At 40.2% G+C, this 16,715-nt stretch overlaps 2 protein-coding genes across 4 annotated transcripts; one reads left to right on the top strand and one right to left on the bottom strand.

Moving 5' to 3' along the window:
- Window positions 1–1,638: 1,638 nt before the first annotated feature.
- si:dkeyp-38g8.5 (uncharacterized protein LOC568385 homolog) lies at window positions 1,639–4,770 on the top strand. Of its 3 annotated transcripts, none has more exons than XM_046072019.1 (4): window positions 1,639–1,823; window positions 2,438–2,564; window positions 3,156–3,243; window positions 3,327–4,770. In XM_046072019.1, exons 1-4 carry the CDS (start codon window positions 1,751–1,753, stop codon window positions 4,038–4,040), a joined length of 1,002 nt encoding a protein of 333 aa, XP_045927975.1. In that variant the 5' UTR covers window positions 1,639–1,750; the 3' UTR covers window positions 4,041–4,770. The 3 variants fall into 3 exon arrangements, with proteins under 3 accessions (XP_045927975.1, XP_045927976.1, XP_045927977.1); XM_046072020.1 differs by having other exon boundaries at window positions 1,641–1,823; window positions 2,471–2,564; XM_046072021.1 differs by having other exon boundaries at window positions 1,784–1,823; window positions 2,471–2,564; window positions 3,140–3,243.
- A 198-nt stretch (window positions 4,771–4,968) lies between these two features.
- epyc (epiphycan) lies at window positions 4,969–16,715 on the bottom strand. The gene is made up of 10 exons (XM_046072007.1): window positions 16,536–16,715; window positions 10,194–10,365; window positions 9,374–9,865; window positions 8,907–9,037; window positions 8,825–8,855; window positions 7,381–7,512; window positions 6,981–7,139; window positions 6,615–6,817; window positions 6,249–6,344; window positions 4,969–5,407 (listed from the first exon to the last, which is right to left on the bottom strand). Exons 1-10 carry the CDS (start codon window positions 16,713–16,715, stop codon window positions 5,237–5,239), a joined length of 1,767 nt encoding a protein of 588 aa, XP_045927963.1. The 3' UTR covers window positions 4,969–5,236.

Here is a 16,715-nt window from a genome sequence, read left to right as displayed (position 1 = left end):
GTGGAGGAGGCCGTAGGAGGGCAACAACCCAGCAGCAGGACCGCTACCTCCGCCTTTGTGCAAGGAGGAGCAGGAGGAGCACTGCCAGAGCCCTGCAAAATGACCTCCAGCAGGCCACAAATGTGCATGTGTCTGCTCAAACAGTCAGAAACAGACTCCATGAGGGTGGTATGAAGGCCCGACGTCCACATGTGGGGGTTGTGCTTACAGCCCAACACCGTGCAGGACGTTTGGCATTTGCCAGAGAACACCAAGATTGGCAAATTCGCCACTGGCGCCCTGTGCTCTTCACAGATGAAAGCAGGTTCACACTGAGCACATGTGACAGAGTCTGGAGACGCCGTGGAGAACGTTCTGCTGCCTGCAACATCCTCCAGCATGACCGTTTTGGCGGTGGGTCAGTAATGGTGTGGGGTGGCATATCTTTGGGGGGCCGCACAGCCCTCCATGTGCTCGCCAGAGGTAGCCTGACTGCCATTAGGTACTGAGATGAGATCATCAGACCCCTTGTGAGACCGTATGCTGGTACAGTTGGCCCTGGTTTCCTCCTAATGCAAGACAATGCTAGACCTCATGTGGCTGTTCCTGCAAGAGGAAGGCATTGATGCTATGGACTGGCCGTTCCCCAGACCTGAATCCAACTGAGCACATCTGGGACATCATGTCTCTCTCCATCCACCTACAATGATGTGGCAGTTAGCTTCAGTAAGACAGAAATCAATATTAAACAGAGAATGAAGGACAAGTGGCAAAGGCAATGGGAGGATAGAGAGGAAAGTGTCATGGTTTTACAAAATTCAAAGGAAAGTGGGAGAAATGAGATGTGCACATCATCACACATGTACACATTACAGCAGCACACTATTCAAAATAGGTACACAAATTCTGTGGTAATGACTCACAGAACCTGTGATACTGTACCAGAGATCTACCACACAGTAAATGCCCTATGTGGTAGAGTAGCCTACCACAGAATGTATGGTAAAGAACTGCAGAGCTTGAGGTAGCTACAATCCTGTGGTAAATCTCCCAAAATACCATAGAAGAACCACAGGTATTTGCTACAGGAACATGTGGTACTAATACAGCAGAAATTATATGGTATTTTACCACAAGATATTTCATAATGGTACAGCTGCATAAATGTGATTCATGTGGTGAAAACAAACAAACAAAGGGCCCTGATGCAAGCAAGGCTATTTTGCTAACATGAATCTTTTTTTTTTTTTTTTTTTATTTTTTTTTTTTTTTCAATTTCAATCTCCTGGGTTGGTAATGATTGATAAATGAAATCCTCTTTTGCTGGAGGGGGGTAAACTTTCTTTGGCTTCTAAAGGAGGGAATGTGTTACACTGTCAGAAATATGAGGAAGAAAGATGGCATCTGATTGAAAGCCTCAGAAAAATAAAAGTTCACTTTTGACATTCTACAAAGGAACTCAAGAAATCAATTTCATTGAATCCTATTTCGTTATCTTAGATGAACTAATATGAGATATGATTATTTTATTTTGCTTGGTTTTGACTAATGTAAGTACCAGACACTCCAGTTGGTGGCGGTAATAAACCAATTCGTTGTTTGCCAACCGCCATTAAAACTCAAAAGCAGAAGAAGACGAAGACGACGACGAAGAAGAAGAAAAAGCAGCAGCAGCAGAAGAAGAAGATAGGATCCCTCTGAAGGAGGAACGATCAAGCAGTCTTTTCCTACGAAGGGCACTTGATAAAAAGGCTAAAACGAAGAACGGAAAATGGAGTTCCAGGATCACGCTTATACGAACACCACTTATGATAAAGTCAGCCCCTTGGAGCCCACATATAAAAGTAAGTATAGGCAACAAGAAATGCCATGTTTAATCAGTCTAGCTAACGATACATACAGTTTGATTGGAGTTAGCTAGGGCGCCTTGCAACCGGGCTCCACGGTGAAAAGTCCCAACAAGCACGCTTTAATTTAACAATAAAAAGAGAGTGTAGTTTTTCCACTCGTTTTTCAGCCAGCCCCGCTGGTAATGTAGATTGTGTTTGTTGTGTAATATTTGTCTGAATAAGCATAAACGAAGTACGAGGCAACAAACACAACACAAAACTAAGTTAATAACGTTACACTAACTTTGATGGAGTGAGACACCTGTTGTAAAGTTCAGCTAAAAGGGTGAGCTGGCAGGTTATACGACAGGGTGATGGAGAACTTCTCCCCTGGATTAAGAAAAGGGACCCCAAGTGTTTCTGTAAACCTTTTTAAATAAAGGTTAAAAAAATGAACCCAATGAACATAGTTCTTGAAAATGTAGTTCATAATAGGCTGAAAATACAGTATGCACAATTCATAATAACCAGTATTGAATGTAATTTTCTTGAAGTGCTTACATTATATTTGTGTTTGTTGAGAATTGTGGACTGGAAGTTTTTATTAACTAATTTCATACATTTTTCAGCAGCCATTTCTTACTTACACCTCTCTCTCTTAGTGAGTTCAAAAGAAGTTGAAGAATTTGTGAAGCTGAGGGTTTCAAATAACTACCTCTTCTCCGGAAGGAGAAATACTTCCATGTGGTCATGGAGGTAAGCCAGCAAATTAAAAAAAATTAAAGCTCTGAGAGACATTATTGTGTGAAAATAGAAACAGGTCCAAGTATGGAGATGCATGAATAGAAAGTGCCATAATGGGATATTTTCCATTCAGAGTTGGTCTTTGCTTAATATGTTTTAAAATTCAAAGTTCTTGATAGTACCTTTATGTATCTGTCTTCTTTGTTTTCACTTTGTGCTATTTCCCTCTATGTTTGTTTTCATTTTGGAACAAATGTCTTATTCAGAAAGCTCTCTTAACCTGACAGGCAAAAGCTTTAGTTGATAGTGACAGATACTGCAAGGAGATTGTCAGATAGTGAATGCAATGTTTTTCAGGGCTGCAACAAATGATTATTTTCTTTACTGATTCATCTGTTAAACAATTGTTTAGTCATTTTAAATATCAGATAATATGAACAGACCATCACATATTTTCAAACTCCAAGTTGACATATATTCAAAATGCTTAAACCAGTGACTTTTTGGTATGTTTACTTGACTTCAGAATTAATAAATTATGAAAACAGCTAATGATAAATGCTCTAATGTTTTTGTGTGCTATTAAGATGGTTATATTTCCAGGGCCATCCTGAAACATATGGGCTTGCAACATAAGATGACTCATAGTCAAGCATCCAAAAAATGGGAAAACATGAAGAAGAAATACAAGGTACAGTTTTTTTTTTTTTCGTAAATAAATGTTTTGACACTTTTTCTTCTTCGTTATTCATCGCCCTCTCTCTGCTTCCTCAGGAGCTAAAGAACTCTGCAGACGGGGTGAAAGTGTTCCCTGAAGTGTGGCCTTATTTCAGTCTGATGGACGATGCCATGCAGGGTCGGCTGGAAGGCAACGCCCCCATCCTGAAGGCCTTCGCCAGTGACAAAGATTTCTTACCCGTCTCCAAACCCAAGAAGAGGAAGGTATCCATGGTGATAAACTCCCCTACGGCTTTGTCAGCAGACGGGCCAGAGATCGAGGTTTCTCTGAACGGAGATGAGGATGGGGAAGAGGACACAGTGCACGAGGGACGCCAGGAGATTGATCGCATCATGCAAGAGGTGGAGCACGAGAGGAACACGATGGACAGCGAAAGGCAGGTGATGGAAAGGGAGAAACAGGTGATGGAAAGGGAGCAGCTGGTACTGCAAAGGGAGAGAGCGGTGCTGGATAGGGAGATCGCCGCTCTGGACCGAGACCGAGCCTCGCTGGAGAGAGAGAGGGCGACAATAGAGCGAGAAAAGGCAGTGATGGAGAGGGAGAGGGCCATGGTGGAGAAGGACAGAGATGCAGTGAACAGGGACCGGCTGGCTTTGGAGCGAGAGAAAGCCAGGCTGGAAAGACTTTCTGCACCCAAAGGAAGGACGGAGGAGGTTACAGAAGACAGAGGCAAGGTGGAAGACTCAGATGTCATGGACAGGAAGGAGCGGTTCCTCAACTTGTTTGAAAAACTTATTGAAAATTTTTGATTAATGGGATTTCTCTTCACAAAACCATCCCTGATGCAACATATTTTTATATCTCTGAGGTGTTTCCACCTTGGCCACATCTGCATATTTTTCAAAATGCACATTGTACTTATTAAACTCCTTACAACCTATAAGTTGTCAATGAAAACGTTGAGCCACTCCTTGTTCGGAGAGGTCTTCAAAACAACTTTATTCACTTGTGGTTATTCCATACAGAGCACACAATAGCAAGCTATTAGCATTATTCTCAACCCCATCCACAATCAAAATCAACAACCCCCCCCCTCCCAAATCAAACAATAGTCTTTAGTTTATTGACTCTAGACATTTGAGTCTTTGGTATAGGCTATTGTGCATGGTTAAAACATCACTTTTTGAAATGTAAAATACCAAATATTGCAGTTCTTGTAAAAAATCTTTTTTTTCAGAATATATATTTTTATATTACAGTACAGACTTTACAACAAATGATTGTGTTTAAATGCGTCTTTTATTGCATTAGATAATCAATTTACCTTTCATTAAGCTCCAGCTTCAATAAGTTTATGCTAGTATACATTTCCAAAAGTGTTAGATTTGTCATCAATATTAATATTATTTTTTATTTTTACAAAACAAACATTTAAACAATATTACTGGTTGTTTTTGTTTTGCCAGCCATGAACAGACATTAAACAGAAACATACATGCCATTTGAGGGTGTTTAATAAACTGTTTTCTCCGAATGTTACCTATTGTTTACTCTTAATCAAGTTGCGGAACAGTTTGGCTTTTGAGAATGTTCTTGTGTGTGTGTGTGTGTGTGTGTGTGTGTGTGTATATTTGTGTGTACATGCATTTTGGTAGGTGAGAGAATGAGATTGATGGTTTCAGTGTGTATGTGTGTTATGTTACACCTGGCATAAAAATCTGAACAACAGGAAGAAGGTGCAGCAGAGCAGTGTGTATGTGCTTGATCACCAGAATCTGACTCACAATGTGGGTGTTTTATTTCCACACAGAATTTTACTGATCTGTAGTATACGTCAGCAGCATTTATGGCAGCTTTAAAATGCACTATTGGAATGAATTGATTGTTTCAGGAGAGATAAATGGTATGCATGTCTTTGTGTGTGGTTTTGTGTGTCTATGTACAAAGATGTGTGCATGTGGTTGTGAGAGTCAGTGTGCAAGAGTGAAGGTATGTGTCAGTGTGGTTAAATGAGATCCCCGATGGGTATACGGGGCAGGCAGATGTAAGCCTGAGGGGTCCTGCTGAGGTTGATGGGGTTGCCGTCCAGACGGATGTCCTCCAATGCGTTCCTGATGTAGTTGAAATCTTTCAGGTTGCAGAACGTATCCTCGTGCATCATTTGAATATTGTTACGCTGCAATAGAGATAGGATACATATAAGACTTGCTTTGATATCATAATGCAGAAATTATAGATTGGGATAGAGAATGTAGGGAGTATCGAGAAATTTTAGCATGAATTCTGATGTTTAAAATATTTCTAAAAAAAACCTGAATAGATTCAAGAAGATATTTAAGGACTCAAATTCAATAGATTTGGATCCTATTGTCAGAAAAAAAAATGACCCTCCTATTGGCTTTGTCGCACCTGTTTGGGTGGGAGAAGTCACACCTTTGTCATTCTTTTTGATTTTGGAAGTATGGTGACCTCACGTAACTTCAGCATAGCTCCATCTACTTCAACATGAGCAGAGATCAGGGCCGAGTACAGCCCTGACAAAACGTACCAAAACGTTTATTTAAACAGAAGCTGTGGTGCATTGGACACTAGGTTGTGTACGCAAGTGCAGCGCACTGCACTGCAGTACCCTACCTTTGTAATATGGCAGTGTTTATATACACGTGACTCCTGATTGGGTAAAACCTCTTACACACCCACCAAATGAGAAATGGTACCTCAAAGCCTGATGCATATGCACACTGTTTTCAGTTCAACTTGGAATCTGTAGCAAAACGGTGCACATCATTTTCAGAATGAACATGCCCCTGATCAGAACATTAAAACACCTGTGTTTTATCTATGTAATCATTTATGGTTTCATATTGCCTTTTCAGGTAAAGATTTTTATATTGAGTTAGAACTATAAAGAGATTTAACCCCAATAATGCAAAGAACGTGCCTTTTGCATTGAATATTTCAATTTCAATGTTCACCACTGGTGGGGAGTGATGAGACATGTGGCAAAGTAGATATACCTGTAGGTGTAGAGATCGCAGGCTGTCTGGTAGAGGCACAGGGATGTAGTCAATGTGGTTGTCTGTTAGGTACAGGTACAGCAGGCTAGTCATATCCTGGATACAATGAGAAAAGATAGAAATCATTATTGGCTCAGGCAGTTAGATGTGATTAGATTTTAACAGAAACCTTAAGGAATTCCCAACTTATTTAAAGAAAAAAAGAAAGAAAGGTAGAAATTTTGTCAGGGACAGAATACTAATATCACAATTACTCTGAAATTATATAAATGTAAAACAAAAAAATCCAGTATTAAAAGCACTAAAGCAGTGCTATATTGTGTTTGAGGGAGCCTGTGTGATGTAGATACTGAGGTGTACACATACTTTGAACGCCTCTTTGTGAATACCCTTGGTGCCAATGTTGTTATGGCTGGCATCAATCAGGCTCATGGTCTCGGGAAGAGCAGGCAGCTGTGAGAGATGATTTTCTCGAATCACCAGCTCCTCCAGCTCAGGCAGACCCAAGAATGCTTTGTCATCGATGGACGTTATCTCGTTGGCGGTTAAGTCGATCCTCTTCAGCTTGTCTGGAAGGAAGGAAGCGGAAAAAAACACACTTTGAAACACTGACAGCGCACTCCCAACATCAGTCAAGTTGTGGGTATGATAAAATGCCTGACATTCACATTTATGTTTGGTTTTGAACATCACTGGTCTAATCAATCATTTTTATACAAACAGGAAACATACTCATGAAGGCAAAGTCGGACTTGTTGATCTTGGTGATTCTGTTGTAGCGGGCATAGAAGTGAGTGGTGTCTTTGGGAAGAGGTGGTACACTATCCAGCTTCAAGTCATCACAGTAGACCGAGCCACCGAGACACGTGCACAGCAAGCAAGTGGGCATACCTGGAGCACATAGATAAGAAGAAGAGGAGAGGGAATGTAATATGAAAAAGTTAGATACAGTTGGTAGTTCATGGAATTGGCCTCTAAAACTCAGCAAAACAACAGGACCCCAATCCACAGGGCAAAATCAATCAAGTCAGGATTCAGGATATCAGGGTTTTGCAGACTTTGCAGCTCAAAAGGGAACTGAGATTTGTATCATGCTTCTCTCAATTCATTGCCTGTGTTATTCAATACTGACCTTCCCAGTCAACCACAGGCTCATCAGGCTCGTCAGGTTCTTCTGGCAACTCAGAGCTAACTGACCCTTCTACACTAGTTCCAGTACCCTCCTGAGGGGTTGCTGGTGTAGTCAGAAGCAGCTCCTCCTCTTGTTAGAGACAAGATTAGGTGTTAAAGAAACAGGTTAGATCGGCATGGACATGGAACAGGAAGTCTGGCAATCAGTAGCCCACTGTTTGCCGCAGTGATAAGTTACATACAGTATATTAGCAGTGTTAACCAAGTGTTTATGGTATGTAAATGGCATTAGTTAAATGAAACTGGCCTTTTGGTGTTAATAACATGACATGTGATTTAATGAGTGGTTACAAAAAATATGCTCCTTAGCAAAGAACAAAAAAGGATTTGGTCTTTAGTTTCAGTAGCCTCCATGGTGGGCTACTAGGCTAAATTACCGCAGTGGACTTCATATAAAAATGTATGTCAAAATAGTTATTGCAGTGAATAACTCAAATCATTGCTCAAGCTACTATCCCTTTTCTGTTACTAAACCAATACTGGAGCCAGTTCTTGCAATAAATCTTGCACCTTTCTAAGATTTTCCATTTCTAAAACATGTTTTCCCAGCAAAATCAGCTCCACTCTAGCACTTCAAAGGTGCCCTGTGGAGTTTTTGTAAATGAACTTAGTTATGTTCAGGTTCAGTGTTCCTCACCAAACACATATTGTGTATTCCTGAGGTTTAACAAACGCGATGAATTAATTTCCTTTTTCATAAAACATTTGCAAAGTTGAACATTTTAAATCATGCTTCGTTAATATCATAGATTTATTATAGAAAATGGATAACAAACTCAAAGATGGTGCCTATTCACTTGAATTAAAATTGCAAAAGGTTTACAGAAGTGTCTTTTATAATGGTTGTCCATGGGAAAAATTTTGTTTTTCGTTGCAGTACAATGAGTGGCCACTGAGATGCATCGGCAGCAAGGCTCTCTTAAAACGTCCATGGTTTTGCATCCATGATGACCAGCCAGCTGTCTTTTTCGTTGCTGTCTTTCCTGATGCATTGCTTTGCATCTTTGCATTATACCTCCACCAAACACTGCAATAATGTGAAGGAAGAAATATTTTTTGCATGCATGTGTGTCCTTGTGCATGATACAAACAACCCAGAAACTCCACAGGGCAGTTAAAGCTGCTGGTCTCCAACCAATTAAACAGTGATGTTGAAATGATGAGAAAAAAACAACGTGGCCAAAGTTGATTGAAAGTAGACAAACTAACAAAAAAGGGCAATTTCATAAAAAAAGTGTCTCCCTGGCTCAGAATTGGCACTGGCAACTTGTTCATCATAATTCAAAGTGTTAACTTTTTGATATACCTTTGGGCCTTTAAGGTATGGCTTTAGTTTTTACCCTGCCTTTAACATATCTTACACAAGTCTATATACTGACCTTTATCAATGTCAGGGACCAGAGTTACCTCAGTGACCTCTGCTTCTGCAGAGCCAGAGACACCAGAAGTCCCAGAGGCTCCAGAAGCTCCAGAGGCTAAGTCTCCAGAGGCTACAATATCCCCAGAGGCCCCTGAGGTTCCTGAAGTTCCTGAGAACTCCCCAGAAGCACCTGATGCCTCACTGGGGGTAATCTCGTGAATAGGGGGCAGCTCCTCCTCTTGTTAGAGCCAAGGGTTGGGGTTAGGAGACATGAGATTAGGAAGGTGAGGGGTGAGATAGACAATCAGTCAACCCGTTAACCAGTCAATCACACTCACATTTTAGATGAGACAGAAGGTTAGGAGAAGCATGATTATGAGTAACACAAATACAGTGGCACACAGTAGAACAAATAAGATTACAAGCAAAATCAACATTTAACACAGTTAAATGGAATTTAAGACATCAAATCAACATAAATCACATAGAGTAAGACAGGTTACTGCTACACAGACCAAGAAACAGAGTAGCCACAAGCCTTACTAACAGACATCTACTCTTTAAAAGTACTAACCTCCAGACAACAAAGTTATCCGTGAGTCCCCGGACTCACCAGAGTCCCCAGAAACCCCAGAGATTCCGGAGTCCCCTGAGATTGAGAGATCTCCGGAGATCCCAGAACCAGACTGGTCCCCAGACCCTCCAGAGCCCAGGGGTAGTTCAATGGAAATACCTCCAGAGCCAAGGTCCCCGGAGGCTCCAGAAGCTGCGGATCCAATGCTATCCCCGGATCCTGAGAGATCCCCAGGTATCAAGAAATCCCCAGATATCAAGAGATCCCCAGATACCAAGAATTCCCCAGATCCCCCAGAGCTGAGGAGCTCCTCGGAGGCTCTGGATATCAGGACAATGTCACCAGAACCCCCAGAGGTGCCGGAGACCACTAGGTCTCCTGAGCCTCCAGACCCAGAAGCCCCAGAAGTTCCTGAGGCCCCAGACCCTACGGAGCCCCCAAAATCCCCGGAGACATGAAGGATGTCAATGGGTGCCAGATGCAGCTCCACCTCTTGTTAGAGACAAGATTAGGTATTAATAAACAGACAGATGAACAGAAATGGATCAATAATCAGGTTTGAAACTCACAATGATTATTAGGTTGTATAGTCGGTGACACAGTGATTGAAAAAGACACATTTAACCATTAACAGCTAGTTAAATGGATTACATGCACATGGAAAAGATGATTGTTGAAGATGCAGACTAGTTTAGAGAATAAATTAGTGTTTCTTTGTTGTGGATGTTTTTGTCATTATCGGTGATACCATAGGCCCTAAGCAAGGCCGTCTCTTAAACCAAGTTAATTTTGGATATCAAAGGTATGTGCTTTTTCAGACCTTTCTGTGTGTCTGGGCCCATGAGAACCCCAGATCCCCCTGAACCCTGAGGGATGAGCTGGGGCTTTAGGGGCACCTCTTCTTCTTCCTCCTCCTCTGCTTCTTGTTCTTCCAATGAGGCCTCTGGTACAGGGTGGTCATAGTCAGGTGGAGCCAGTGTTCCAATCTCTATCTGAGGGAAAGACAGCAGCAGTGAGTCAAAAATTTATGAGAATTTGACTTGAGATCGAGCATCAGAAAAGTAATACGTACACTGACATAATGTTTTTCTTAGTCTGTACATCAAATAAAGCTCTAAAACTAGTCAAAGTAAGCATTTGATTGCGTTGGTTCCATTTTGCTCATCCTGATTGCAAATTTCCCAAGGAGTACGCTAACTTTATCCCAATATTAATGTACACAGGGGAAATTTAGGCCAAGACCTTTTGTTCTATTTCATAATAAAGTGGTTAACCTACACTACATTTCAGTGTTCGGTAGACTCTAAGATGCCAACTTAACATAGGAACTAATTAGAGGTTGAAGGCCAATGTAATAACAGTGACATATCTACTGTATAATGAACCATAATTCTGAGATGCTACATTAAAAAGTCTACCACTGATTTCAAGAGAGTACTAAGAAAACTGGCGCTCCCTTATTCAATTGAGTTTAGTCATCTCTCAACTGTTTTTAGAATATGATAATATATGGACATATACTGAATCAAGGAGGGCAACAAGCAAAATGTTTGACAACTCAGTGAAAAGTGTCAGTATGTTCTGTAGCAGGAGAAGAAATTAGCATTTATGTAGGTAAGATGTTGACAGCCAGAGCATTTAATGCATTCTAATGATGAAATGTAAATGTTGAAAACGTAAATCTTTTGCATCTGTTAATTTGTCTGTATCTATTACCAACTGTCATTGATTTAGTAACATTAATTAATGTTAATGTTTGAAGACATTAGCATTTAAAACGTACTTTATATCTCATAGTCATTTCTAACAACCCGCGTCAATAGAATTGTACAGTTGTCTAATTGCATGGCCATGCTGTACATAAAGAAAAAAGCTGATGTCTATCACTGTGTGTTGACACTAATAAGCAAAAGCATATTTTCAGGATCGCCACAGTATTCTGTAATTCCCTTTTGGCTGCTCCACCTTGACCAAATTTAACATTTAAGTCAAACTGAAGTTTGGTGAGAAGGATGAAGGTGCTTGTGATATCCTAATACCCTAAGATGTTGCAGAAGAAGACAACAGAAAGAGCAAATTTCATGCATTTAACCCCACGGAGGCATCAAACACGACATATCAGCATATGCCTGATCGTTGTTGTGTGTGTGTGTGAAGATTGCAGTAGGCTTGATTTATATTAAATTCACTGTGCCTGTAGATTACTGATAACATGGAAAGCAATGCTCTATCAATTCTGTACCAGCACCAATTATAATATCCCTTTGCTATTTGGTCTATCCTAAGAAAAAGTATTGATCCCATACATTATACAACTTTCACCATTCTATCTACATGTATTATAAGCGGTGATGTGATGCTATGTAAATAAATAATATATGACTTCTGAGATTATCATAGGACAAATACAGTATCATGTGTATGAATTTGTCATTGTTATCATGTGATTTATGGCATAAGATTTGCATTTGCCATGACGTTTGATAAGATCTAGATCACAAATGAATGCCCAATGTTGCTGGCTTCAGCCCCCCTTGCCAATGATGTTGAAGAGCACAAGTGGATACAGAAAATCGATTGATGGATATAACACAGGCAAAATGTTCAACATTCATCACAAATAATTTCTATTCACATTAAGGTGTTAGTTTCAACTAGTGTATGTCCGGGACATTTAAGTGTTCCATGTACAGGTGAAACGCAAGCGTCAGATTTTGGTGCATCTCATCACCTCTCAGTTGATCCTCTCTCTCTCTCTCTCTCTCTCTCTCTCTCTCTCTCTATTGTGATATAGTGTATTCAAAACAGTGAAAAAGCAAAAACAAAAAATAAATCAAGCAACAGGAGAAGTGTCCAGAACTGAGACACTATGGTCTGATGTGACACAGTTCAACTGCTGTATCACGGGCCAACCCAAGAACCATGAGAAAATCAGCAGCTTCACTATGTCCACCACTAGATGGCAGCAAAGTATCCAGATTCAGGTATCCAGAGCAATGACAACTGGATTTTTGGAATGGGAACTGGTGACCACAGTGATAAGATTTATTTTCACTTGCCACCAACCATTAGCACTTTCTGAATGTGTACATATGTATATGAAATATGTTTTCCATAACAACAGATGTACAAAAGAACATTAACTTATATCCTGCAATCTAAAGTGCCAGGGAAAATAACTTTCTTTTTGGACCTCGTTTATATCTCTTTGGTTATGAACTGATCAGTAATAGAGGGATGCTTACAAATCACTTTAAGGATTATACAAACTGCAGAGGGTACATCCAAGGACTAAAGCACCATGTTAATGTCTCATTTCAAAATATCAAATTGCTTAAACAAAGGCTTAGGCACTTCTGTTTATCAAATAAACAAGCATTACGTTTTATGTTGGGAAACAAAATAAATGACAACTCTGCCAAAACAACTGAGCTTTATTAATTACAGTGCTTTATGGTTCCTTCATTAAAAGCTTCAGGTATATCCATTGGGTATTATGATTGCATTTACACTCAGTTGCGCTTTGACTTTTTGGTGTTTGATCAAACGTGCAGTTCTATCATTCCCCAGATGAGGGCGATGAACCCCCATACACCGCCACAGGTAATACCTGACACTCTCTCACGCCCAACAAGGCTGACTCAACCCTCCAAAAAGGGAATGGTCCTTGTGGAACCAAGACACACATGGTAGCTACAAGAATCCATATTTTAGACTTCTCAGCTACTTTCAGCCATAGTGATGAGATGTCAATAAGCCAAGAGGTTTTAAAAAATGAATATATAAGTACAAGCCTGTAATTGATAGGTTACGACATATATAACTGAATAAAGGTCATGCAGAGACATTAAATGCAGCAATGAAGAGATGTCCAGCACTGAATGTCACACTTTAACGTTGGCAGAGACACAGTTTGGGATACAACAAGGTAGGCCATTGAAAGGTCTTGCACAGAGTTAGCTTGCTGCAGCCTTCCCCTTCATTTCCCCCTTTCCCCAAAGCAAACATATACACCCGAGGGGGAAGAAGAGGCGAAAGGCTTGCAACCAAAAACACTGAAAAAAAAGCTCTGGAAACAGCATGGGAATACAGAATGCACAGGGAGAAACGTTGAATGTCCGCATCAAGCTGATGCCAAATGTCATATTGCTGCTGTAACATATAGTATATCAATCACTCGATGCATTCAGCAAAGTAAATGAAGTTTCAGCTACAAAATGCTGAAATATTTCAAGAGGTTCTACAACAGAGACTTGGTTGACCAGCTGCATCGTTTACAACAAACAAAATGACAAAATTATTTGCTAAAGTATCAATCACTACAAAGAAATAATTAGCACTAGGACATCACAGTCATTTCATATAAAGTCTTGAGTCCAATAAAACCTCATGGTGCAAATTGTGAGCCACATTTATGTAGCTCTCCAGCCCAGAGCGAATGCCAACAAATCTCTTCAATTGTACCTTTACATTTATTCATTTAGCTGACACTTTTATCCAATGCAACTTACAATTGCTATATATATCACAGGTTGCAAACCTCTTTAGCAACCAGGGGTTAAGTGTCTTGCTCAAAGACACGTTGGTGGATGTGTCACAGTAGAATTTAACCCAGGTCTCTCACACCAAAGGCATGTGTCTTATCCACTTGTCCATTGCCTCCCCTTTTCCAAAATTTTGTTTTGTTCCAGGAAGTCACTGCGTCCACATGGACACATAACCTCCTGTTAATACACATATTGTTTCGGAGAGAGCACGGCTAGTTATTTCTCCCCATTTCTAGTCTTTATACTAAGCTAAGCTAACTCGCTGTAGCTACTAATTTGACGAACAAACATTAGAGCAATATCAATCTTCTTATCTAACTCTTGGCAAGACAAATGCAGGGACAAGATTACAAGATACTTATCATTGGATAAGGTTGAAACACTATGTCTATTTATGTATAAAACACGGAAATAGTGTCCAAGACGTCACCCATGTTTCTGTGAAACTCAGTGTGGACTAGCCACCTGAGAGGGCAGCCACCTGTCACTCAAAGTAAAACTTTAAGACTTAATACAATGAAGGGAGAAATTAGCAAATGTGTTTTTTTTTGTACCAGGATGTAAACAGTGACAGGGAGTGACTCGCTTTTGTAGCTTGCCTCAAGTGGCTATTCGTGGAACTGCGTTTTTGGCACTTCCATGTTGGGGTACTTTTTTCAGCCCTGGAGATTCTCAGCTTGGATGAAACACGCATACTGTAAAGGCTGTATGATTGCATGTCTTGATCAAATTAAGAAGATGCCTAAATCAATCTAAAATCAGTGATTAAAGGATTTGCAGAGACTTGAAACAAAGAAATGCAGCAGACTGAAGACAATTTGCTTGGATAACATTGGAGATGAGTCTTTACTTTGCTCAAAAGACACAAGCCCCGAGGAGAAAGAAGAGAAATACCAACAGATGGATGTGGAAAGCAGAGTCAGCATTCCAGAGGCATGGAGCTCATCATCGCTTCATTTCTCTCCTGACATCTGATGTGTGTGTGTTTGTGTGTGATTAAAATCCTTTTAATCCTCACTCTTGTTAAACAACCAGTCTATCTGAGGATCTGCCCCTCTCACCTTTAACTGTTCTATTGCCAGAACAAAATGACAGATACTTGCAATATGTTATTTCTCAACACTGCAATTCAAAACGTTGTATTGGGTGAGAATGATTCTAATAACTCAAATTGTTCTGTTTCTCCTCTTCCTGCTCCCACAGACTCCCACAAAACCTTATGCAATGTGCTGTGTCATATCCAGGGTTGTTAAACAGAGACATTATCAAAGTCATTCTCCTGCAACACATTACAACTTTCCCACACTGAGCCCTGTCATATCAGTTGTAAAGCTTCTCACACCAGAACTGAATCATTGTAAATTGCAAAGGCTGTGGTTGTACCTTTTTATAAGTGTTACAACAGTAAATGACAAAATAATTCACTATATCTTGTCCGATCTGCTAAATCTGCACTTTACTGATTGAGCAGTGTTGTGAGTGCAATCCACATCAGGTTTCACTTAAATGGCTGCCTTGGAAGAAGCCTGTTGAAAATCCCTTGTGGATGTTTTTCCTCGTGCCATCTTGATATTGCCTTGGCTTAATCTCCTTGTTATGAAGAGGTATAAACGGGAACATGAAATTTGGCTAAAGTTTCGCCTTCCAATGTCCCCTGCATCCGTGCAGGCGTGCCACATCACACTCAACTTAAGCTGATTTAAAGGGCTCTTCTGGAGTTTATCATCTAGTTTGTAACCCTTTCTGCCTCTGTCCCCTTTTAAAAGCCGTTGTGCTTATTTGAGTAGAATGAGAAGCAATAAGCAATACTCTTTTATTGCCATTCATGCCAATAAAGCAATTGAAATTGAAAAAAATGAGAAGTCGTAAAAAGCACAGCAGTCATTTGGTTTTGCTCACTTTACAGCAAGTTTTTCAGATCTCTCAGATTTTCACAGATTTTGAATTATAAGATTACACTTACAATGAAATGTCCCATAGCAGCTTTATGATGAAAGTGTATGTTACAGACAGTGTGGGAAAATGATACATGCAGATAATGCTCTATCTGTGTTTCCTGTATTTTCCTCTGTTACTGTAAAAATATATATTTTCTGAATAACAATGTAAAGTCAACATTAGACCATGTAACATGTTTCCTTTTGAGCAGACTCCACACCAAAAATAAATAAATAAATAAAATGTTCAGTTCTGCTCCAGATGCAGAAGAATTCAGCCTGTGGTGATTCTTGGGCATGCAACCTCAATGGTGGCGGGCCAAGGTATAAAAGTGAAAAAGTTTGGCCATGACAGTGCATAAAGCTGGAAAGCAGTTTGTCCATTTTTCAAATGGCCGCAGTTGGAATCAGCAGGATGCCTGTCTGCTCCATGAACCTGGTGACCTCAATCCAAAACCAGCCAATTCACCAATATTACACTGTCACCACTGTGATTTGTGAAATCTAAAGGAAATTGGGACTTCTGGGATTGTAACAGTCTTCATGTGAGTTGTATATCATGTTAATGTGATATCAATAATATTTTATGTCTGTCTCCACAAGTTTTCCAGCAATCACTCAATTGATGTGAACATTACACTCTAACTGTCCTTACCGATTGACGATACAGTTTCTTACCTGAGGATCATCAATTGTCAGCACATCTTCGTAGTCATAGATATCCTGGTTCTCCAAATTTAAATTTTCTAGATCATAGTTGGCACTGTCGTATGAGTCCAAGTCCACTTGTCTAGAAAATCTGGGGCTGGCCACCACCGCTTTGAGGACGACAAGTCCCAACACGAGCCGCACGAGCAT

This window comes from Micropterus dolomieu, linkage group LG16 (genome assembly GCF_021292245.1).
Source record: "Micropterus dolomieu isolate WLL.071019.BEF.003 ecotype Adirondacks linkage group LG16, ASM2129224v1, whole genome shotgun sequence".
NCBI classification, from domain to species: domain Eukaryota; kingdom Metazoa; phylum Chordata; class Actinopteri; order Centrarchiformes; family Centrarchidae; genus Micropterus; species Micropterus dolomieu.
The sequence above is the reverse complement of the archived record's forward strand: the minus strand, read 5'-3'. Positions and strand labels throughout refer to the sequence as shown.

Excerpts from the sequence above, each read along its gene's own strand:
- si:dkeyp-38g8.5 (XM_046072019.1), top strand. The coding sequence starts at position 1,751 with ATGGAGTTCCAGGATCACGCTTATACGAACACCACTTATGATAAAGTC. Across the intron at positions 1,824-2,437 it reads CTTGGAGCCCACATATAAAA|CAGCCATTTCTTACTTACAC; the intron begins GTAAGTATAGGC and ends TACATTTTTCAG. Across the intron at positions 2,565-3,155 it reads ACTTCCATGTGGTCATGGAG|GGCCATCCTGAAACATATGG; the intron begins GTAAGCCAGCAA and ends TTATATTTCCAG.
- epyc (XM_046072007.1), bottom strand. The coding sequence starts at position 16,715 with ATGCTCGTGCGGCTCGTGTTGGGACTTGTCGTCCTCAAAGCGGTGGTG. Across the intron at positions 10,366-16,535 it reads TGACAATTGATGATCCTCAG|ATAGAGATTGGAACACTGGC; the intron begins GTAAGAAACTGT and ends TCTTTCCCTCAG. Across the intron at positions 6,345-6,614 it reads TTCACAAAGAGGCGTTCAAA|GATATGACTAGCCTGCTGTA; the intron begins GTATGTGTACAC and ends CATTGTATCCAG.